The sequence below is a fragment of the Amaranthus tricolor genome, chromosome 2, assembly GCF_026212465.1.
Source record: "Amaranthus tricolor cultivar Red isolate AtriRed21 chromosome 2, ASM2621246v1, whole genome shotgun sequence".
NCBI lineage: Eukaryota > Viridiplantae > Streptophyta > Magnoliopsida > Caryophyllales > Amaranthaceae > Amaranthus > Amaranthus tricolor.
Window position 1 is genome coordinate 2367261 of NC_080048.1, and position 19170 is coordinate 2386430.

At 28.2% G+C, this 19170-nt stretch overlaps 2 protein-coding genes across 2 annotated transcripts; both read right to left on the reverse strand.

The window, feature by feature from the left end:
• Nucleotides 1-4976: 4976 nt before the first annotated feature.
• On the reverse strand, nt 4977-6428 carry LOC130806730 (putative non-specific lipid-transfer protein 14). The gene is made up of 2 exons (XM_057671924.1): nt 6053-6428; nt 4977-5154 (listed from the first exon to the last, which is right to left on the reverse strand). Coding segments are annotated over exons 1-2 (378 nt in total). The 3' UTR covers nt 4977-5152.
• A 5414-nt stretch (nt 6429-11842) lies between these two features.
• On the reverse strand, nt 11843-14483 carry LOC130805388 (RHOMBOID-like protein 3). The gene is made up of 5 exons (XM_057670161.1): nt 14194-14483; nt 13319-13482; nt 12341-12504; nt 11998-12236; nt 11843-11879 (listed from the first exon to the last, which is right to left on the reverse strand). Exons 1-5 carry the CDS (start codon nt 14481-14483, stop codon nt 11843-11845), a joined length of 894 nt encoding a protein of 297 aa, XP_057526144.1.
• Nucleotides 14484-19170: the final 4687 nt, after the last annotated feature.

Consider the following 19170-nt stretch of genomic DNA (forward strand, 5'->3'; position numbering starts at 1 on the left):
AATAAGTTGCGAGAATCGCCAGCGAAATTATAGACCGTAGGTTTGGACCTTTGCCGGCCCACCATGTGGCTTTCGCCATTAGTGGGTTGAGCACTCGTCTAAACATTTTTTATAGTCATTTGTTTTTTGCACAGTTTTTAAAACACGTGTTCAAGACTTAATAATTTTAGCGGTCCGTTTGGTAGGTTGTAATAAACGGTAGTAATGGAAATGAAAAACTAGTGTAATTTTTGTTGAAAAATCTCTTGGCTACCTTGATGGTCATGCTTGTTCAACTTCAACTATCACATTATCTTCATTAAATTCATTCCAATGCATTAACATTAGGAGAGGTGGTATTAGGTGGTAATGGAAATTTGTAAACAAAAAAAATTTTTTGTGATCAAAGTTTCATTACCATGGGATTGATATGGAACTTTTTATGAAATTTTACACTATAAATCATTCTTATTACCACATTTACGGCCCATTTGGTAGGTAGTAATAAACGGTGATAATGGGAATGAAAAACTAATGTAATTTTGGTTAAAAAATCTCTTGGCTACTTTAACATCTCATTTTCTTCATAAAATTCATTTTAATGCATTACCATTGAGAGAGGTGGTATTAGGTGGTAATGAAAATTTGTAAACAAAAAAACTTTTTTGTGGTCAAAGTTTCATTACCATGGGAATGATATGGAACTTTTGATGAAATTTTACACTATAAATCATTCTCATTACCACCATTTAGTATCACTAACCAAACAGGCCGTTAGTATCACTAACCAAACGAATCGTAAATGAATTAAATAAAAACTTATAAAAAGTATATAATTTAATTTTATACATCGAGACGAACTTAATAAGATTTTTCATGTATATACTTTAGCTCATAATATCCATAAAAAATCATATATAAATTTTTCTCCCCCATAGAAATGTCAAAGGAGAGCGGAGAGAGTATATCAACATTATTCTTGTGCGTCATATCTTACACAATTTAATATTAATATAACTTTAATTAAATGATTAGAGCCATTCTTGGGCAGATCATACATAGAATTCCCTTGTATTACTTTACCATAGATCCGAGCAACTTTAACAACGTCCACCACCACCAAAATGACCACCAGCATGGCCAACGGAATGATGGCCACCAGAATGATGGCCACCGGAGTGATGATAACCACCAGCAGTAGCTGAAACTGCAGCAGTAGCTGAAACTGCAGCAGCAGTTGAAACTGTAGTAGCAGAGCTATGACCACTATAATTATTCTTCGGACGTGTGCTTGTTTCCTCAGCATCATCAGCATCACCACAACCAAATATGATCATAACTATCATAAACAGTGAAAACACAGCAGATGTATACAAAATTATTAAACCTCCAGAAATTGTATAACCTGAAAAATCACTATATGTTTTTGTTTTATGAAGAACATCTAATATTAATATTCTAGCCATCTTTATCTTAATTTTGTGCTATTTTAAATAGCTTTAGTACTCTTAGTTTGTGATTTTGTTCTAACAATTAATGGTATTTAGTTATATACTAGGTAATGTATTCTTGGGACCGACTTTATAGACATTTTACTTTAAAATATCTAGATAGAAAGTGGGGCCGCCCTATGAGGGTCCTTCACCCCGAACCCATTCCAAAAAAACTAGAATAAGTTTGAGCCAAATTTATAATTATCTAATCTTGATACTCCTATTATTAGTCAAGACTAAAGGGCCAAATGAAGCCAAGTCTACCAAACAACTCTGAAACAAAAGGCAAGCAACTGAAAGCTCCTCGCACCTATAAGTTTATAGATGAAATTTAATGGAAAAGAAAATTAAATTGAATAATAAGACAAAAAACTTAACTAATGGGGGATAGAAATGACTTGTTTAGATAAAGAAAGAATATAAGTTGTGTCGTGAAATTAGTATATTGCAGGGATGGCAAAATGGGGGAAAGGCGAGTGGATGCGGTATGCCCTTCGTCATACCCAAACTATGGCACGTAAAAATTTTATATCAACATAATCTGTCCATGTGAATATACATTCAAACTTATTTCGTCATACCCAAACTATACATTCAAACTTATTTTAGACTTGGCTTCCTTCTTTGTTTTCCTTTTGTCTCTTTTACTTGCATCACTTTCTATTAAAATTTGTTCCATTGATTTTGAACCCCTTTTATAACAAATTAAAAGGTACTAAATCAGTGAAATTACATATAAATCGTTATAGAAGTGAATGGTAGATGAAATTAATGAGACAAATTAGAAGGAATATAAATTTATAGATGAAATTAAAAAGAAAGTAATATCATTACCATAAAAAAGGTATAAAATCAATAAGACAAATTAAAAAAAAAGGGCAAATGAGAGCGACATAAATAAATAGAAGGAAGCCAAGTCTAAAAAAGCAATTCTAAAACAAAAGCTGTTTCGGTAAAGAAACGAGGAAGTGTAAAAGACACTTAAAATACCTGGAGATAGGTAGAAGTGTGATCAAGAGGAGCAACTCGTGGGAGGAAGTGACTTGATTTCCTGCAAAACAACACGTTAGCCTTGTCCGGGGGGTGATCTCCCGGAAAACCCCTCCGACGCTCAAGTTAGAACGTGGATATGAGAATATGGAGTTAGTGATTACAGAATGAATACAAAAAGATGCAGTGTGTGATGCTATTGGAATGTTGGTAGGCTAATGAAGGGGAGTAGGAGCAAGGATACTTAAGAGAATTATTTTCAGATGCCCCCTCCTCTCTTGATGGTAGCCCATATTTATAATGATGAGGAAGGGAAGTTACATCATAGAGTGGGAGTTGAAGATCATGGAAGACATGGGCAGTCAATTCTCATGGAGGAAGGATTACCATTCAATCAAGGGGAAGTTATCTTTGAAGAGAAGTGGACTAACATGGGAGTAGTGGACAGTTATCAATCTTGAAGTAAGGAGATCCATGCATTGTGGAAGAATGGGAAGTTGCTTTACGGGAAGGTAGTTTAAGGCATTGAGAGGTTACTAATTCATGGGCCATTCAAGGGAGATGGAAAATCCAGAAGAAGGTCCGTTGACTGAAAGTCAAAGTCAACCCGAAAGGTCAAGGGGTAATTAAGTAATATAACGTTAATTATTAAATAAATTAATAAAAGAATAAATATTACCATGACAAAAGCCAAGCAACTGAATAATTACATATAAATCATAATGAAACGTATTGCAACTATGTTTATTTTTTAAGATAAAAATACTAAGCGTAAAACAGATAAATGTTTAACAAAAACTTGATAAATATTAGTTTTCATTTATATTAAGCAAAACATTCATCATAATAAATATAAAAATATATATTCTCTGTTTATTTAAATATAATATATAATGATATATGTACATCAAATATATTAATAATAATAATCATAATAATATAGTTTTTTTGATTTAATTAAACTAGTTTATGCATTTAAATGGGAAGTTAAGCTAGAGTCAGAGTCAGAATCATTAACTCAATATTCCGCGCAAGTTAGGGTTCGGGGGAGAAGGGTAGCGAATAAATCTTACCCATGCCTTTTCCAAGGAGAAATGCACACAGTTAGTTTATCTCCAAAAAAGAAAGGTTTCAACAAAGAGAAGGGAGGATGATACACAACGCGTCTGGAAAGACACCTACAACTTACAACTCATATATAAACTGTAACTAAACTATGATAGCAAAAACATATAAGGGGCACAAAAATAAATAAATAAGGGAAGTTAAGCTAATATCTATTAAACTACATTATATAGATGAAAATACTAATAGTCAGTATAATTATCATATACCTTATTGATACAGTTCGTGCATTGAATGCATGTTATATATATATATATATATATATATATATATATATATATATATATATATATATATATATATATATATATATATATATGTATATATATATATATATATGTATATATATATATATATGTATATATATATATATATGTATATATATATATATATATGTATATATATATATATATATGTATATATATATATATATATGTATATATATATATATATATATGTATATATATATATATATATGTATATATATATATATATATGTATATGTATATATGTATATATATATGTATATGTATATATGTATATATATGTATATGTATATGTATATGTATATATATATATATATATATATATATATGTATATGTATATGTATCGCACTCTATTAGTATGATATTTTCAAGATTAAATTCAGCAGGTAAATCAATTTGTATTAATAGTATTTAGAAGCAATTAATTATCAAATATTTATTACACCTAGCAGTAACTAAATTGCAAAATAATACGCCATTAAAAAAATATTTGTAATTGGTAAGGGATAGATGAGTAATGTTGATTAACCAAGGGGTAATAAAAGAATATTCCTTAAAAAGTGAGTCTAGAAAGCAAAAATTAGAGTCATTATAGATTTATTTACTCAACTACTTAAACTATGCATACTATATTAATACTTCCATTTAATACCAGTGGAATGCAGATAATTATCTCATAAAAATATTTCTAAAACAAATAAAATAATATTTTAGCTATTAATTAGGTGTATTAATCTTTAAATCGGGATCAATATATAAATATTTGTCACTCCAAAACAAGTATTGATTACATGGTACATTGTAATTACACTTTTATTTATTTTTAGACATTGTTATCAATGAGTGACCTATTATAAATTTTTTGATTCTTATCAAATAGTTCCTATGAATTATTTCAATGACATATCCTTTTAAGAAGAAAAATGAACAATACATTTATTTAGTTTCAATAAAAAAAAAAAAGTTTAAAAAGTAGTGTGTTTTCAATTAAATGAACATTGACACTAGAGACAAAGAGACATAATTATAATTATAATTATATATAGTATATAGTAAGAGTTATTTTTGTGAGACATCGTTTTTCAGTGAAACGACCTCATAACGAGGAGTTTATATATTAATAATTTATATTGATTGAACTATTCAATCTAAATATAAAGCGCTTCTTATAGTAAAACTGTGTTATAGAAGAATTTGTGAAATAGTAATGCCTTCAAAATCTTTGTAAGAATAGAAACCTTACAAGAACCTAAAGCTCCTTATTTAGCACCCAAATCGTTACTTTTCCGGTTGAATAATCCTGCATAGACATGAAAATTAACAACCATTAAATCATAGACCATAATCAAAAACATCAAATATATACCATCTAACTGGTGAGACATGTTTTAATTAATTATTTTAAATAATTAAAGTTGGTCTTTAATAACTAAAGCATCTAAAAATAATGTGTTAAACATAAACAATTAAATTTGAGTATTTTTAAAGTGCGAAAATAAATGTTCTAATTAATTCAATTGGGTTATTTAGTCCCATTCAAAACTATCTCACGATAAAAGAGAATTCAATGCCTGTATTGTTTTTTTTTTCATTGGTAAAAATTAAATCATTGGAAAATTTATCATGTTTTTCGGAATTTAAACCTATATTTTGTCAATTTTTCAATATAATTTATAAATATTGTGGAGAGAGAGAAATAAAAAAAAAATTGAGAATCGGATCTTATCCCAATAGTAAACACTATTTTTTAGAAAAGCCTAGAATTTGATTATGATCTCTAAACTCTAAAAAAATACAAATTTTCAATTGAGACAGTCTAACGGTAAAACCAACTCTATTGGGTCAGCCAAATGTACACTCAATGTCTTAAAATGATCACTTACCGTTTTAAAGTAATCACTTACCATGTTAAAGTGATTGATTAGAGAAAATAGGCTAATTATATGGGTTTTTCTCATGGTAAGACGGTCATACAGACTAACAAAAGAAAAAAAACAAGTCTTATATGAGACCGTCTTACTGTGAGACAAGCTCATACAAGCAGCACATTAACAAAAAAATATCAAAAATAATAAAATTCGAATTGTACGGAGAGCAGTTTTTTAAAAAGATTTTGGGCTAAACTAATTGAGGTTGTTTCATGGTGAGATGGTTTCAATAAAGAATGAGTGAAAAAAGAAAAAGCAGAAGATGCATACATATCAGTATATCACAGTTTGTATTTGGATCAATAGTAAAGCCCAAAGAAACTCCACAAAAGCCCGGTAAAGTAGCAATAGAAGTGGCATCAGGACTATAAGCAGCAATCAGGCCCATTATACATTTACATGTGGACCGCCTATTCTCTCCTGAATCACTCATATTACTCAAGCCCATAACTGCATTACAACATGGCGAATCCGGTAGTGGGTCCGGTGAACCATAGCTAATGAACACTGAACACGTGTTCAACATCTGAGTGACAGTTGGACAATCCACTGTGGTCGCCTCAATTGTCCACGTGGCACATGATAGTATGATCAATAATACATCCACAATGGCTATTAAATATATGTTTGGTTTATGATATTCCATTTTCTTTCTAATGATATGATATATGTTTGTTTGGTAGTAAATAGTAATGAATATGATATGTATTAGGGTTATGTGATGGTGGATCACAATTTTTTAAGTTCTAAAATGCTTTAAGAATATGATTGGTTGAAGTTTGGTGATCAATAAAGAAATTGTGAGTTTTTTCATGAAAGTTGAATGACTTTTTGTCTATTTTTATTGCATATTTAAATTAAAGTCAATATGATAAATTTAACATATTTTGAAAAAAAAAACTCTCAATTTGCAAGTATTTATCGCTTATTGCCTATTCCAAGCTCTAATAAAGAAGATGGTGAGCGGTAGGATAATGATAACCCGCTCATTAATACTATAATTAATTTGATCAAATCAGGCCTCCTTTTTTAATTGTATTAAATTTTGAAAGCATAAACTTAAAACTTTTTTCCATTGTAATGTAAAGGCCTTATAAGTAATATCAATTCTCAACATATGGGTTTGATTACAAATTTAAATAAATTGAGAGATTGTTAAATGTAAAATTTGCAATGATCAACTTTTTTAAATAAATAAATGGTCCTCCTAATTTATTTTTATCCTCCATTCATTTTAATCTATTATCATAATGTTCATGTAAATTTTGATATTTCATAATATTTTTCACTTTTGTATATAAAAAATCATCTCTAGCCTATATCTTCCTTAGTTCCTTTTATCAACTCATCAAAATTCCAACCTTTTGCTTTTGATTCAATAATTTTTGTATATCCAAAGCAATCAATTCTTTTACATTGATTATGTACAAGAAACTAAAGCAAGAGAATATATGCAAACGATAAAGAATCCGTCACTTGAGAGACGTATCTCACTCCGGCCCATTAAAGATTAATAACTATTTACCATATTCTTAATGTATACTTACACTGTCCTAATGTTTACTTACCGTATCTTTAATGTCTACTTTCAATATCTTAAATGTCTACTTACATCATTCTTAATACATACTTACAATATTTTTAAAATATATATAATGGGTCCGACCCATTTAGAGATGGTTTCTCAAAAAGACCGTCTCTCACAAGAATTTGTGAACGATAAATGTTCGAAATAATTAGATGGTCCTGCCTGAATGTGTAGATCCACGGTAGGCAAGCATCTAAAAACTACTTGGATGGAGATAACAAAGTCAAATCACAAATTATTGTTTGAGATCGTCTCTTTATGAGGCGCATTTTATTCATGAGTAATTCAACTAATACAAAGTATGAGTATAGGTTTTTTGTTTTGAAATTGTCTCAATCATTAAAAGACGTCTTTTACAAGAACAACTAAAGTCAATTTCATAAGGAGCTCAACATGGCTCGACAAAAGCTTCATAGATCCTCAATACAGCCCAATAAAGTAGCACATCGAGTTTAGACGAATGAACATTGATATGTTTTGGATTAAAATAGGTTTACCCTTGATTTAATGTCTAAGTAGCATGACATCATAGAAAAAAGCAATCATAAATGCAATATACTCCTCTATCTCTATTGATTTGCTACTAAAAGTGATATATAATAAGAAAAAATGTCATTTTCAATAGCAAATATAAAAGACAAAAAAAATACACGATGAATATTTTAATTAACTCATTTTATATCTACACAATAATCATGACTCAAACTCATTCAATAACAATCCCAACTAAGCATTTGTGTTAGAGATAGACATATGTAGAGTTTGGCTGATCATAATTACAATTTATTCACCTTTAAATGCAATATGAAGCTAGCTTATGAACTTGTTGCAACTAGACATGCCCATATATAAGACAAGACGGTTGTCTAAAACCCCAAAATATTAAAAATATTCTTCAAAAATATTAAAACGTAAAAACAAATGTTTTGATGTATGGTTTTCATGTGTGTAGGATATTGAACTAGCTAGCTAAAAAATTGAAATAGCATAGCAATACGTGATTTTAGGAAAATTAAGTCACTTTTTATATTAGAGCAGAGGTTTGACTGAGCTTACTTTGGTGTGTTTTGGGTGGTATTCAACATTGTCATAATGATCATAGACTTTGAGAAGTTTGAAAATTTGATCTTTAGGCAAGTTGAGATGAAGCAAATTTGTTTTGTGTTTAAAAAAAGACGAAAGTTAAAGGAAAAGTCAAAGTGAAAATAATAGGTTTGAAAACATTATCCATCGTATAATTTTAGATCTCAAATGAAGTTTTGAGAAATTTACAAAAAAGGAATTGAAATGAAACATTTACTCGCAGTTTATTATAACAAAATCTTTCAATAATGGAAAGATTTGGGAAGAATTCTCACTATCATCTCTTCTATTCACTTCACTTCCTTCCAAAAAGTGTTAGAATCCATTATATTAGTATAAAGCAAACTAGCAATATGTAATTAAAAAATCTATTTGAGTCGAATTAAAAAAATAAGCCGTAAGAATTGCCAACGAAAGTGTAGGCTGTAGGTTTGGACCCTTGCCGGCCCACCATATGGCTTTCACCATTAGTGGGTTGAGCACTCGTCTTTACACCCATATGTGTTAAAACAATTACTCTTTTCATTTCATTTTGATATTCTCATTTATTTTTTACACAGTGTTTAAAACGCGTGTTCAAGACTCATTAACTCTAAAAGCATTAAAAAAAACTTATAAAAAGTATATAATCTAATTTTATACATTGAGACGAAGTTAAAAAGATTTTTCATTTATATATTTGAACTCATAATATCCATTAAAAATCATGTACAAATTTTTCCCATTAAATAGAACTCCATAGGAATATCAAAGGGGAGGTAAGACTTAAGAGAGTACATTAACATTATTGTTCTGCATCATATATTACACAATTTAATATTAATATAATTTTAAGTTAAATGATTCGGAACATGCCTAGGCAGATCATACCTAGAATCTCATTGTATTACTTTACCATAGATCCGAGCAACTTTAACTACCACCACCACCACCACCAAAATGACCACCAGCATGACCACCACCGTGGCCACCGGAATGATGTCCACCAGAATGATGACCACGGGTAGCTGCTACAGCAGAGCTATGACCACTATGATTATTCTTCCGACGAGCATGTGCTTGTTTCCTCAGCATCATCACTACAACCAAATATGATCATAACTATCATAAACAGTAAAAGCACAGCAGATGTATAGAAAATTGTTAAACCTCCAGAAATTGTATAACCTGAAAAATCACTATATGTTTTAAATTTTGTTTTATGAAGAACATCTAATATTAATATTCTAGCCATCTTTTTCTTAATTTTACGCTATTTAAAATAGCTTTAGTCTTAGTTTGTGATTTTATTCTGACAATTAATTATATATAGTTATATACTAGGTAATGTATACTTAGGCTGACTTTATAGATATTTTACTTAAAAATATTTAGATTGAAAGCGGGGCCACCCTGTGAGTTCCCGGAGCCATCCCAAAAAAACTAGAACAAATTTAAGTCAAATTCATAATTATTTAATCTTGATACTTCTATTTTTTCACTTGTATATAATAATTTGAAACCAATAATTAATATCTAATCCTAGGCATGTCAAGACTAAAGGGCCAGAATGAAGCCAAGTCTAACAAAACAACTCATCTTCGTTTTAATGATACATATTGCACCTATAAGTTTGTGGATGAAATTTAATGGAAAAGAAAATTAAATTGAATAATAAGACAAAAAAACTTAACTAATGGGGATAGAAATGACTTACTTTGATAAAGAAAGAATATAAATTTGTGTCGTAAAATTATTATATTGCAGGGATGGCAAAATAAGGGAGGGGAAGGGCGATTGGATGCGGCATGCCCTCCCCCATACCTAGACCCACCACCTATCAGCCATCTATGGCAGGTAAAATTTTTAAATCTACATCTGTCCACGTGAATATGCATTTAAACTCATCCCCACCCACTATAGCTAACTAGGCATATTCATCATAGATATACCCACCTCACATCCACCACCTTCTCAAAGTCTATGATCATTATTGATAAAACGGAGAGGAGAATAGCTTTCAGTTGCTTGGCTTATGTTTTAGAGTTGTTTTGTTAGACTTAGGCTTCCTTCTTTGTATTCCTTTGGCTCTTTCATTTGCATCACTTTTTATTAAAATTTGTCTCATTGATTTTTGAACTTCCTGACAATAGTTAGGGATGACAGATGTATTAATTAAACGGATTTCACACTGTGTTCGCCTAGTTGAGGGTGAATATGGGAATGATTTTGGTGAGTAGGGGGTGGATATAGATATGAAAAGTTCTACCTGCCATGGGTGCCCCATACCGATCGCCCAATTAATCTTAATGATATGTGTCGCACCTATAAATTTGTTGATGAAATTTAATGAAAAAGAAAATTAAATTTAATAATAAAACAAAAAACTTATAGAGGATAGAAGTGATTGGTTACGATGAAGAAGGAGTATAATTTGTGGATGAAATTAAGGGGCTGTTTGTATCAAAAATTTTAAGATTGGAAGCGGAATCAATTAATTGTTACCATTATCAAGTTTTTGAAAAAGATGTTGTGGTAATCGTTACCGTTTCTTGATGGTATTCGTTTCTCCCACTTTGTTATCTCTTAAATAGTTGGGGAAACAATTATTGTAATTTTGTTTCTTCTCAAAATGTCATATTTAACACTTCTCTTATGATTGTATATCAAAAACCACAATTGATGATTAGGTTGATATTGTCTTCTCCAAGTGCTTAACTAACGAATCTTAGTAACCTTCTCGATCTTTTTTTTTTATTTTTTATTTTTATTTTCTTCTTGCATTCAATTAAAATTATCGAGGATTAAAACTGAAAAGATGCATTACTTTATCTCTTTCTTTGATTTGTGATAATATGCAATTAAAATTATGATTATAGACCATGTACAAGTGTAAATCTTTTGTAAGGGGGTTCAACCTTTACTTCATCTTGATTCCCCTTCACCAAGGATGTGGCAAAAATAATTTTAATACATGCACTGATTAAGAAGGAAAATATTATACAATTATTTTACTATGCTACAATTTAATTGCTAAAAAAATTAAGTTAATTTGATGATTTGGGTTTGTTTGTTTAACAACATTCATAGGGAATCTAATTTTCCTACACTTCATTGAAATTCAATTACCATACCCACTTCTTGGTGAAATATTACTTATGTCAAAACAAACGATTTTAATATAATTTGAGAAATTTAACAAAGGAAATAAACACACGACTAAATTGAGATAAGTATGCAACATCTTAATGTTTAGATATACTTAATTATAACAAGAGTTTTTTCACAAAATAGCTATAAAAACAACTCATATTAAAAATAATACTCATAACTAAAAAACAAAATTAAACCAAGTGATGCATCATATAAAATCGTGATATTAAGCTCAATCACTAATAAATGTAGCAATTTTAGGTCCGAAACAGCATTATTAATCCCAAAATAAACCTGCAAATTATCAATCACCACAAAACATAAGAATTTATATTCATTTAAGTTCAATTTATTTTTTTTCAAAGTACGTTGTCATAAAATTAGGGTATTGTAAGTATATGATGGCACTTACCCTATAACAAGAATGACAAGAGACGTAATCCCAAACACATATTGGTGTGGCTTAAACTTGGAGTTAGTACTATGATCATAAAGGTGATGCCACCCTACAACCGGGCGAGGCAACAATATGAACCCGAGAAGGATGCCTATGATGAACCCACCAATGGGCCCGGCATTGTGTGGGTGAGGAACAACGGTTATAACTAAATTGATCACGAACATTAACAAGATTGTTAACCCTGCAAGAACCTATATAGTAGTAAAATGACAAGAATTTAATTAGAAAACATCCAATTGCAAATATTTAATATAGTGAATTTCATTTTTGTAAAAAAAAAAAAAAAAAAGATTACCTTATTGTTGTAAATAGTCAAATTTGTAACAAGATCAGCAAACATTGATCCAATAAGGCCTAATAAAGCACTAGTTGGACCAACACATATATGCTTAGGGTAAAATAGGCATGAAGTCATGTTCCCACCAATTCCTGCTAATAAGTAGATCGTTCCAATCTTCACTGTGCCAAAAGAAAATATATGACAATCATACAACAATTCAACAAGGGTAATTACCATTTTAATTGAGTTAAGAGATCAACTTAACTAAAAATTTAATCTAATAATTTTAACTTTAAGATATATTTTAAACTCTATCAACCTTTGTTTACATAATATTCCTTTGGGCTAGAAGCGTGCATATAATCCTCATACATAACATTACAGATTCCACTTGAAATAACGAAAAGATATTGAGATTCCAGCCTATAACCTTTCTATCATGTTGACTACTAATATCATGTCCCTAGAATATGTTTTAATCTCTATCACGTTCCACTAATTTATAAAATCAAATTTTGACTATTAACTTTTTTAAATAGTAATATATAGTAATTTTAAAAAATAAAAGAAAAAAGATGCATATTTAAGTAATATTTTTTTAAAATTGGGTATTTTGAAACATATATCACTTTTTACCAGAGGTATTTGGGTTTGATCATTATTATCGTTGTCTGTCTGGATTTGTAGCCTTAGGTTGATTGTTGTAATGTATGAGCATTAGGAGTTTTTTATGATCTCACTCTTGATCATAGCAGGATAGATTGTCCTTATGGACTGTTAGTGTATGACTCTTTTGACATATGATTAAACTACAATTCTCCTTTTTTATAACTTTTTCCCTACGGAGTTTTTAATGCCGATAGTTAGATTTATTGTTCATATGTCTTTTTATTAATAAAATATTCAGTTATCAAAAAAAAAAATCGTTGCCTTTTTTTCTTTAGTCTTTTCTTTCTTTCAAACTATTATGTACCTATAAAAAAAAGGACTTACGAAATCCAAATTTCTGCTCGAGGTGAGTGCCTACGAAGAAGAGGCTTAGCATATTGATTAGAAGATGAATGAGTCCGGTATGTAACCATATGGAGATAAACAGCCTCCATCCTTGATGGTGTTGCACAACTGCTGACCAAGTTATAGCTCCCATCTTCATTAATCTTTATGCATGCACAAAAAATAGATCACATGATTTTTTTTAAAAAAAAACATATAATTAGAAGTACGATAACAACATTTTACTGCCACAATAACATCGAGTGATTCAACTAAGGGTGCGGTTTGGGAGTTCGTGATAACAAAGAAGTTATTAACCGCCAAACATCATCTACAACTTAACATGAAGTAAAATTACACATTATTTAATTAGTCATTTTACTATATAATCCACTATAATCTGATATCAAAAAACTATAAATCTTTGATCCCATCGAAATTTATTATCAAAAAACCCTACTAAATTTTGGAAATATGAAACTATAACCAAAAAGGAGTATATTTTAAAACTAGGTTTTGATTTAGACAAGGAAAATGCACAATGAATTGATAATTAAACTATAGAGTTGATACTTCACAATTGTAAAACCATACCATTCACCAAAATTAAGAATATTTGAGCAAAATTGTACTTTAAATATCATATCAACAATAAAATTTGACATTTATCCAACATTAAAGAAAACAACAACTCCTAGATGATTATAAAACAAAAATATGAAGAGTAAAGTAAAAACTCGAAACAAATTAATAATACTTTCTTATTATTTATTTATTTTCATTTTTGATGTAAAAGCTTTTTAAACAATGTGAATTAAAAATAAAAACAAATACAAAACAAATTAAAAATAGTGTAAATGTCAAGTGTTACGTACGTATGAGGGCCAGGACCAAGGAGAGGATTATAATGAAGAGGATGAAAAGAGAACCTTCCAAGAAAACTCCAAACACAACTTCTTCCATTAATAGTAATATTGTTATGAGAAGGACAATTATTAATAAACATCATAACTAAGAAGATTAAGACATTAATCCCCATGAAAATGGGGATTAACCATGATTTCCATTCATAATCGAGATCATCCCATACATGTGATAGTGATCTTGTTACGCCATTGTTGTTTTGCATTGTTCTTCTCTCCATATTATCTTCTTGATTTTCCATGTTTTTGGTTATTATTCTTTGGAAGTAAGATTGTGATAACTGTTTATATTTCAGGTTCTTTTTATTTATAGATATGTATATGGTAATGGGAGAAGTGGGGTATAGTAGTTATCAACGATCGAGATTATATAATGGAAATAACTAAATTTTTATAGTTATTGAAAAATAATTTTCTAAATTTTTGAAAATTGGAGGGATAAATTATATATTTTTTGAAAAAAGAAAGTAGTTGATACGTCATGAAAATATTAGTTATAATTTCATATTTTTGAACATATGATAAAAGCATATAGAAGGGGAAAATGAATTTGTCATTTCAATAAACGATGAAAATCAAATTTTTAAATTAAGGATTGGAACTAAAAAAGCTACAATCACTATGTAAATCCAAAATTTTACTAGAGATCAATTAAAGCAATAATACTCTACAATAAATTTTGGTATCCCTATTCGATAAGACAATAGCAATTGAGTGGCGAACTATTTGATTTTACATTGAATTGATACATTGACTTCAATGGAAGCCATTACAGATTTTACAGAGAGGGAGAGGAGTGAAGAAGAGCTATGCATACATACAAATGAATGAAAAAGAATGAATATATGAAGAGGAGATTTATAAGGGGTATTTATGTAACAAATTAATTGTAAAAAATAGAAGCTAATCAAGAAATTTATTTAAAATGGATGTATAGACATACATGAATTTATAATTTTCAAACAGAGACATAAGAAAGGTTTTATAGTTGCAAATATTGAATAAAATTAAAAAAAAAAAATCAAAAATGTAATAGTTTGAAAAGTCGAATGACATAAACTTTGAAAAGCTTGGAGAGGAAGAGGTACATTGAATATAATGAGTTACACAGTGAATTAAAATTTCAATGAGCCTATGACAATAAATATGTATGATTGAAGGAGAAAATCATATATGTGGATAATCCAACCATGTAATTTTTCTTAAGGAGAAAATCAAGCCCTAAAGAAGATTAAACTTAGAGAGAGGAAATTATATACGATAAGTCGCAAAAGTTAAGTTGAGAGTGAAAATATAATAGTTATGGTACGATATAAGACTATGAGTGACATTTTAAACATATAGCAAATTCTTAAGAGCAAAAGGAGTATATAATATCAGTGGTCGACCTACGATTACAAAAACGCTTGAGTTGCAATATTGTCCCGCCAAAACAGGAAAAATGTTAAAATTCTTAAAGAAAAATGAGTAAAAAAAGTAAGACTTCACCAAAGAAAAGTAATAGTTATATGTTACAAACTAACAATACACTATAAAAGCCAAAAATTAAGTAATTAACTTCTGCATGTAACGCAAATATTCTAAACTATCATATTCATAATTTCCTTTTAAGACGAAAACCAAACTAATTCAATAAATTTGAGCACATATAATCCTCTTGAAAACAAAGACTAATACGGTTAAAAACAAATCATTATATAGGTGGTATTATGCATGAATTTGGTAAAATGAAATCACACAATTCACCATAGCATACAATGACAAAAAGAAGCTAAGATGAGGCCAAAAGAAGTTACAACAAAGGGATTAACTTTTAAACCTATCAAAGCAACTCAAATAGGAATTGCATGATATAGTGCAAAAAGCCAGTGGTGTAAGTGTTGAACTACAACTATTCATTCAGATTATTGCTTTTATTTCAGGTCAGGTGATTAATATCGAATTTTGTGTTCATAATAATTTGTACATAATTTTAAATTCATTTTGTATAATCAGGTCAAAGTTAATTAATTCGGTTAAATAAATATCAAATTGTCATATTTATTTGAACAACTCTATGTGTAACAATTAATTAAAATTAATGCCTCTTATTTAGTCGTTGTCTAGAAACTTTAACGTTATAAAGTGGCTATTATATAGACTTGCTAAAACAATTTTTTCGACATATTTTAAGTTGGGTTATGCACGAGACAATTTTGAGAGATATTACTTTTTAGTTAGGTCTTTTTTATTTGTTGGAATTGGGTTGACCCTAAGAATTAAGTTTTAATAAGTTGTTCTTATAGTTAAACCTTTTTTAAATTTTTTTTTTGTTTTTAAAGTTCTTACAATAAATATCTAGAGGTCGTTTTTAAGGTTTCAATAAGAAAATATTTACTAAAAATACATAAAATTAGAAATATTGTAGATCTCTATAAAATAATGATGTGAAATTAAATATTTAACAAATTTGATAAAATAAGTCAAAACCATCGAACTTAACTTCGATTGAGTTTCACTACCTACTTTAATTTCTTCTTTTAGGACTTGATCATTTTATATTTAGTCAAAATTTTAAGTTATAAACCACTATAGTTTTTTATCAGATTTTGAAGATAAAAAGTTGAGGTCTACTCTGATACTCCTTTCAATTCACACTAACTGTTATATTTATTTTTACACTTTATTTAATGTACTATTTAAATCTTAACTAAAAATTATGTAAAATTAATATTAATAAAATTTTAGACGAATCAAATTAGATTCTACTTGATTATATTTTAATATCTAGATTAGGAATAAAATAAAAATTAAAAGCAATCGATAAATAATAATAAAAAATCAAATGGGATAATTAATATCAATTGAAGGGAGTATAAACTTATTTTACATTGTCCTGATCAAAATGTCAGAGATGAGGAGAATTTTTCTTTAAAACTCGTCATCCTTTTCCTTAATCAATCCAAGTAGTGTAATAATGTTTTCCTAATTATCATGAGTAATTACCCTCAATATTTACCATAACATTAAATATTAAAATTATTTTCTGCCAGCTTATAAAGAATTATGTTCATTGCATTTAATTATTTGATCATTGTAGGTACAATTGTATTCCATTAATTTTCTCACTATCATCTCAATTTATTACAATCTATTATTGCTTGTTTTACAAAAAGGGTATTTAATATCTTAATTTGATTTTTCCTACTTAAAATTATTTTTATTTACTAAACCTATCTTTAAATAATTACTTATTGCCAAAACTTTATTTTGTTATATATATATATATATATATATATATATATATATATATATATATATATATATATATATATATATATATATATATATATATATATATATACTTATTTTATTGATAAAAAATCTTTATTATCGAGAACATTGATTTCTACAAATCAAATTGATTCTTAAGTCAAACAATATCATAAAGTTAAAATATGTTCAATCCATTAGAAAATAAGAAAAATATGAAAGAATCAAAAATAAATTCTATTTGACAAGGTAAATTTTGATACAATAAGATCATGTTTATTTCACCTCAAAAAAATAAGTAATCAGTAAAAATTTATTTTAATAAGTAAAAATTTGTTTAATCAACAAAAATCATTTGTAATTGGTAAATATAAGCTATCATTAGTAAAAATTAGCTACAATCAGAAAAAAAAAAGTTTTAATGAGTACAATTTAGTTATAATTTATAAACAAAATCAATACAATCAGTAAAAATCAGTAAAGAAATTAATATCGGATGAAATAAATAGGGTCTAAGTTTACTTTAATAAAATTAAATTAATCTAGCAAAGTGAATTGGCGATAATTGTGTCCTTAATGATGTAATTACTTTCAAGTAAAATAGTTTTTATCTATCAAGTTCAATATGGGGCGTGTAGTATTTCCATTTCCACATGTATGTCTAAAAATTTTCACATTAAATAAATAAAGTGACTTTTATTTTAAAATTATATTTGGATCTCATAAATTGTTAAGTATGTAGGAGTTGCTCATCTTTAAACTATATTGAAAAATTATAATTATCCTTTTCGACTTGACATAACAATTACAATAAATTAATGACACCGTCTCACCGTGAGATGAGTCTATGTAAAAGGTTTATTATATTAAAAATTTCTATTATTAGGCAATGTAACCAAGTATGGGACACGTCTCATGGTGAGACCGTCTCTTAAAAGAATTTGTGTAAAAAAAATGGTTATGGTCGTTATATTGAATATAACACGGTTTCAATTACAAATCTATTATCATTAAAAATCTAGCAAAATATCTAGTTTTGTCGTATTTTGTTAAAAACAAAAAATGGTTTTTAATTCAGTTCGTTATATTGTTTTTTATCATGAGACATGTCCATATAATTAGCTTATTTTTTTAAATGATTAATTTAAGAATGAAAATGATCATTTTAAATTATAAATAATCACTATATTAATATTGTTCACCTTAAGACGATAAATATATATAGTACTAGTCTAATAATAATAATAATTATAAAATTTGTAACTTTAGTATTTGATTAACAACATACGTACATATATTAACAACATACGTACATATATTTTGTATCTCGCGCAAGCCCATGCGAACACAAACCAATAGGGTACCTTCTAAACGATGCCATGGGAACAAATTTCTCTTTTCATGTATAGAAGTATTTGTTAAAATACAAATTGACACTATTTTTATTGGAATAATCAATATATATTTAGTATATTAAAATGATCATTTATTATTTTAAAGTGAAAATTCAGAGAAATGCTTTAATTTATATTGTTCTATCTCATACAAGATGAACTGATATAATTGTTATCCAATGCTTTAATATCTTTTGATTTAAAAAGTCCATATAGGATAGACTATAAAAAGATTTGATCAATGATCTTGGTTACCATATTCTAAAGATTTAAAGAGCTAATA

Coding starts and splice junctions, on each gene's coding strand:
- LOC130806730 (XM_057671924.1), bottom strand. CDS start 6,428: ATGGAATATCATAAACCAAACATATATTTAATAGCCATTGTGGATGTA.
- LOC130805388 (XM_057670161.1), bottom strand. CDS start 14,483: ATGGAAAATCAAGAAGATAATATGGAGAGAAGAACAATGCAAAACAAC. Junction 13,483..14,193: donor CTTGGTCCTGGCCCTCATAC/GTACGTAACACT, acceptor GCATGCATAAAG/ATTAATGAAGATGGGAGCTA. Junction 11,880..11,997: donor CTTGTCATTCTTGTTATAGG/GTAAGTGCCATC, acceptor GATAATTTGCAG/GTTTATTTTGGGATTAATAA.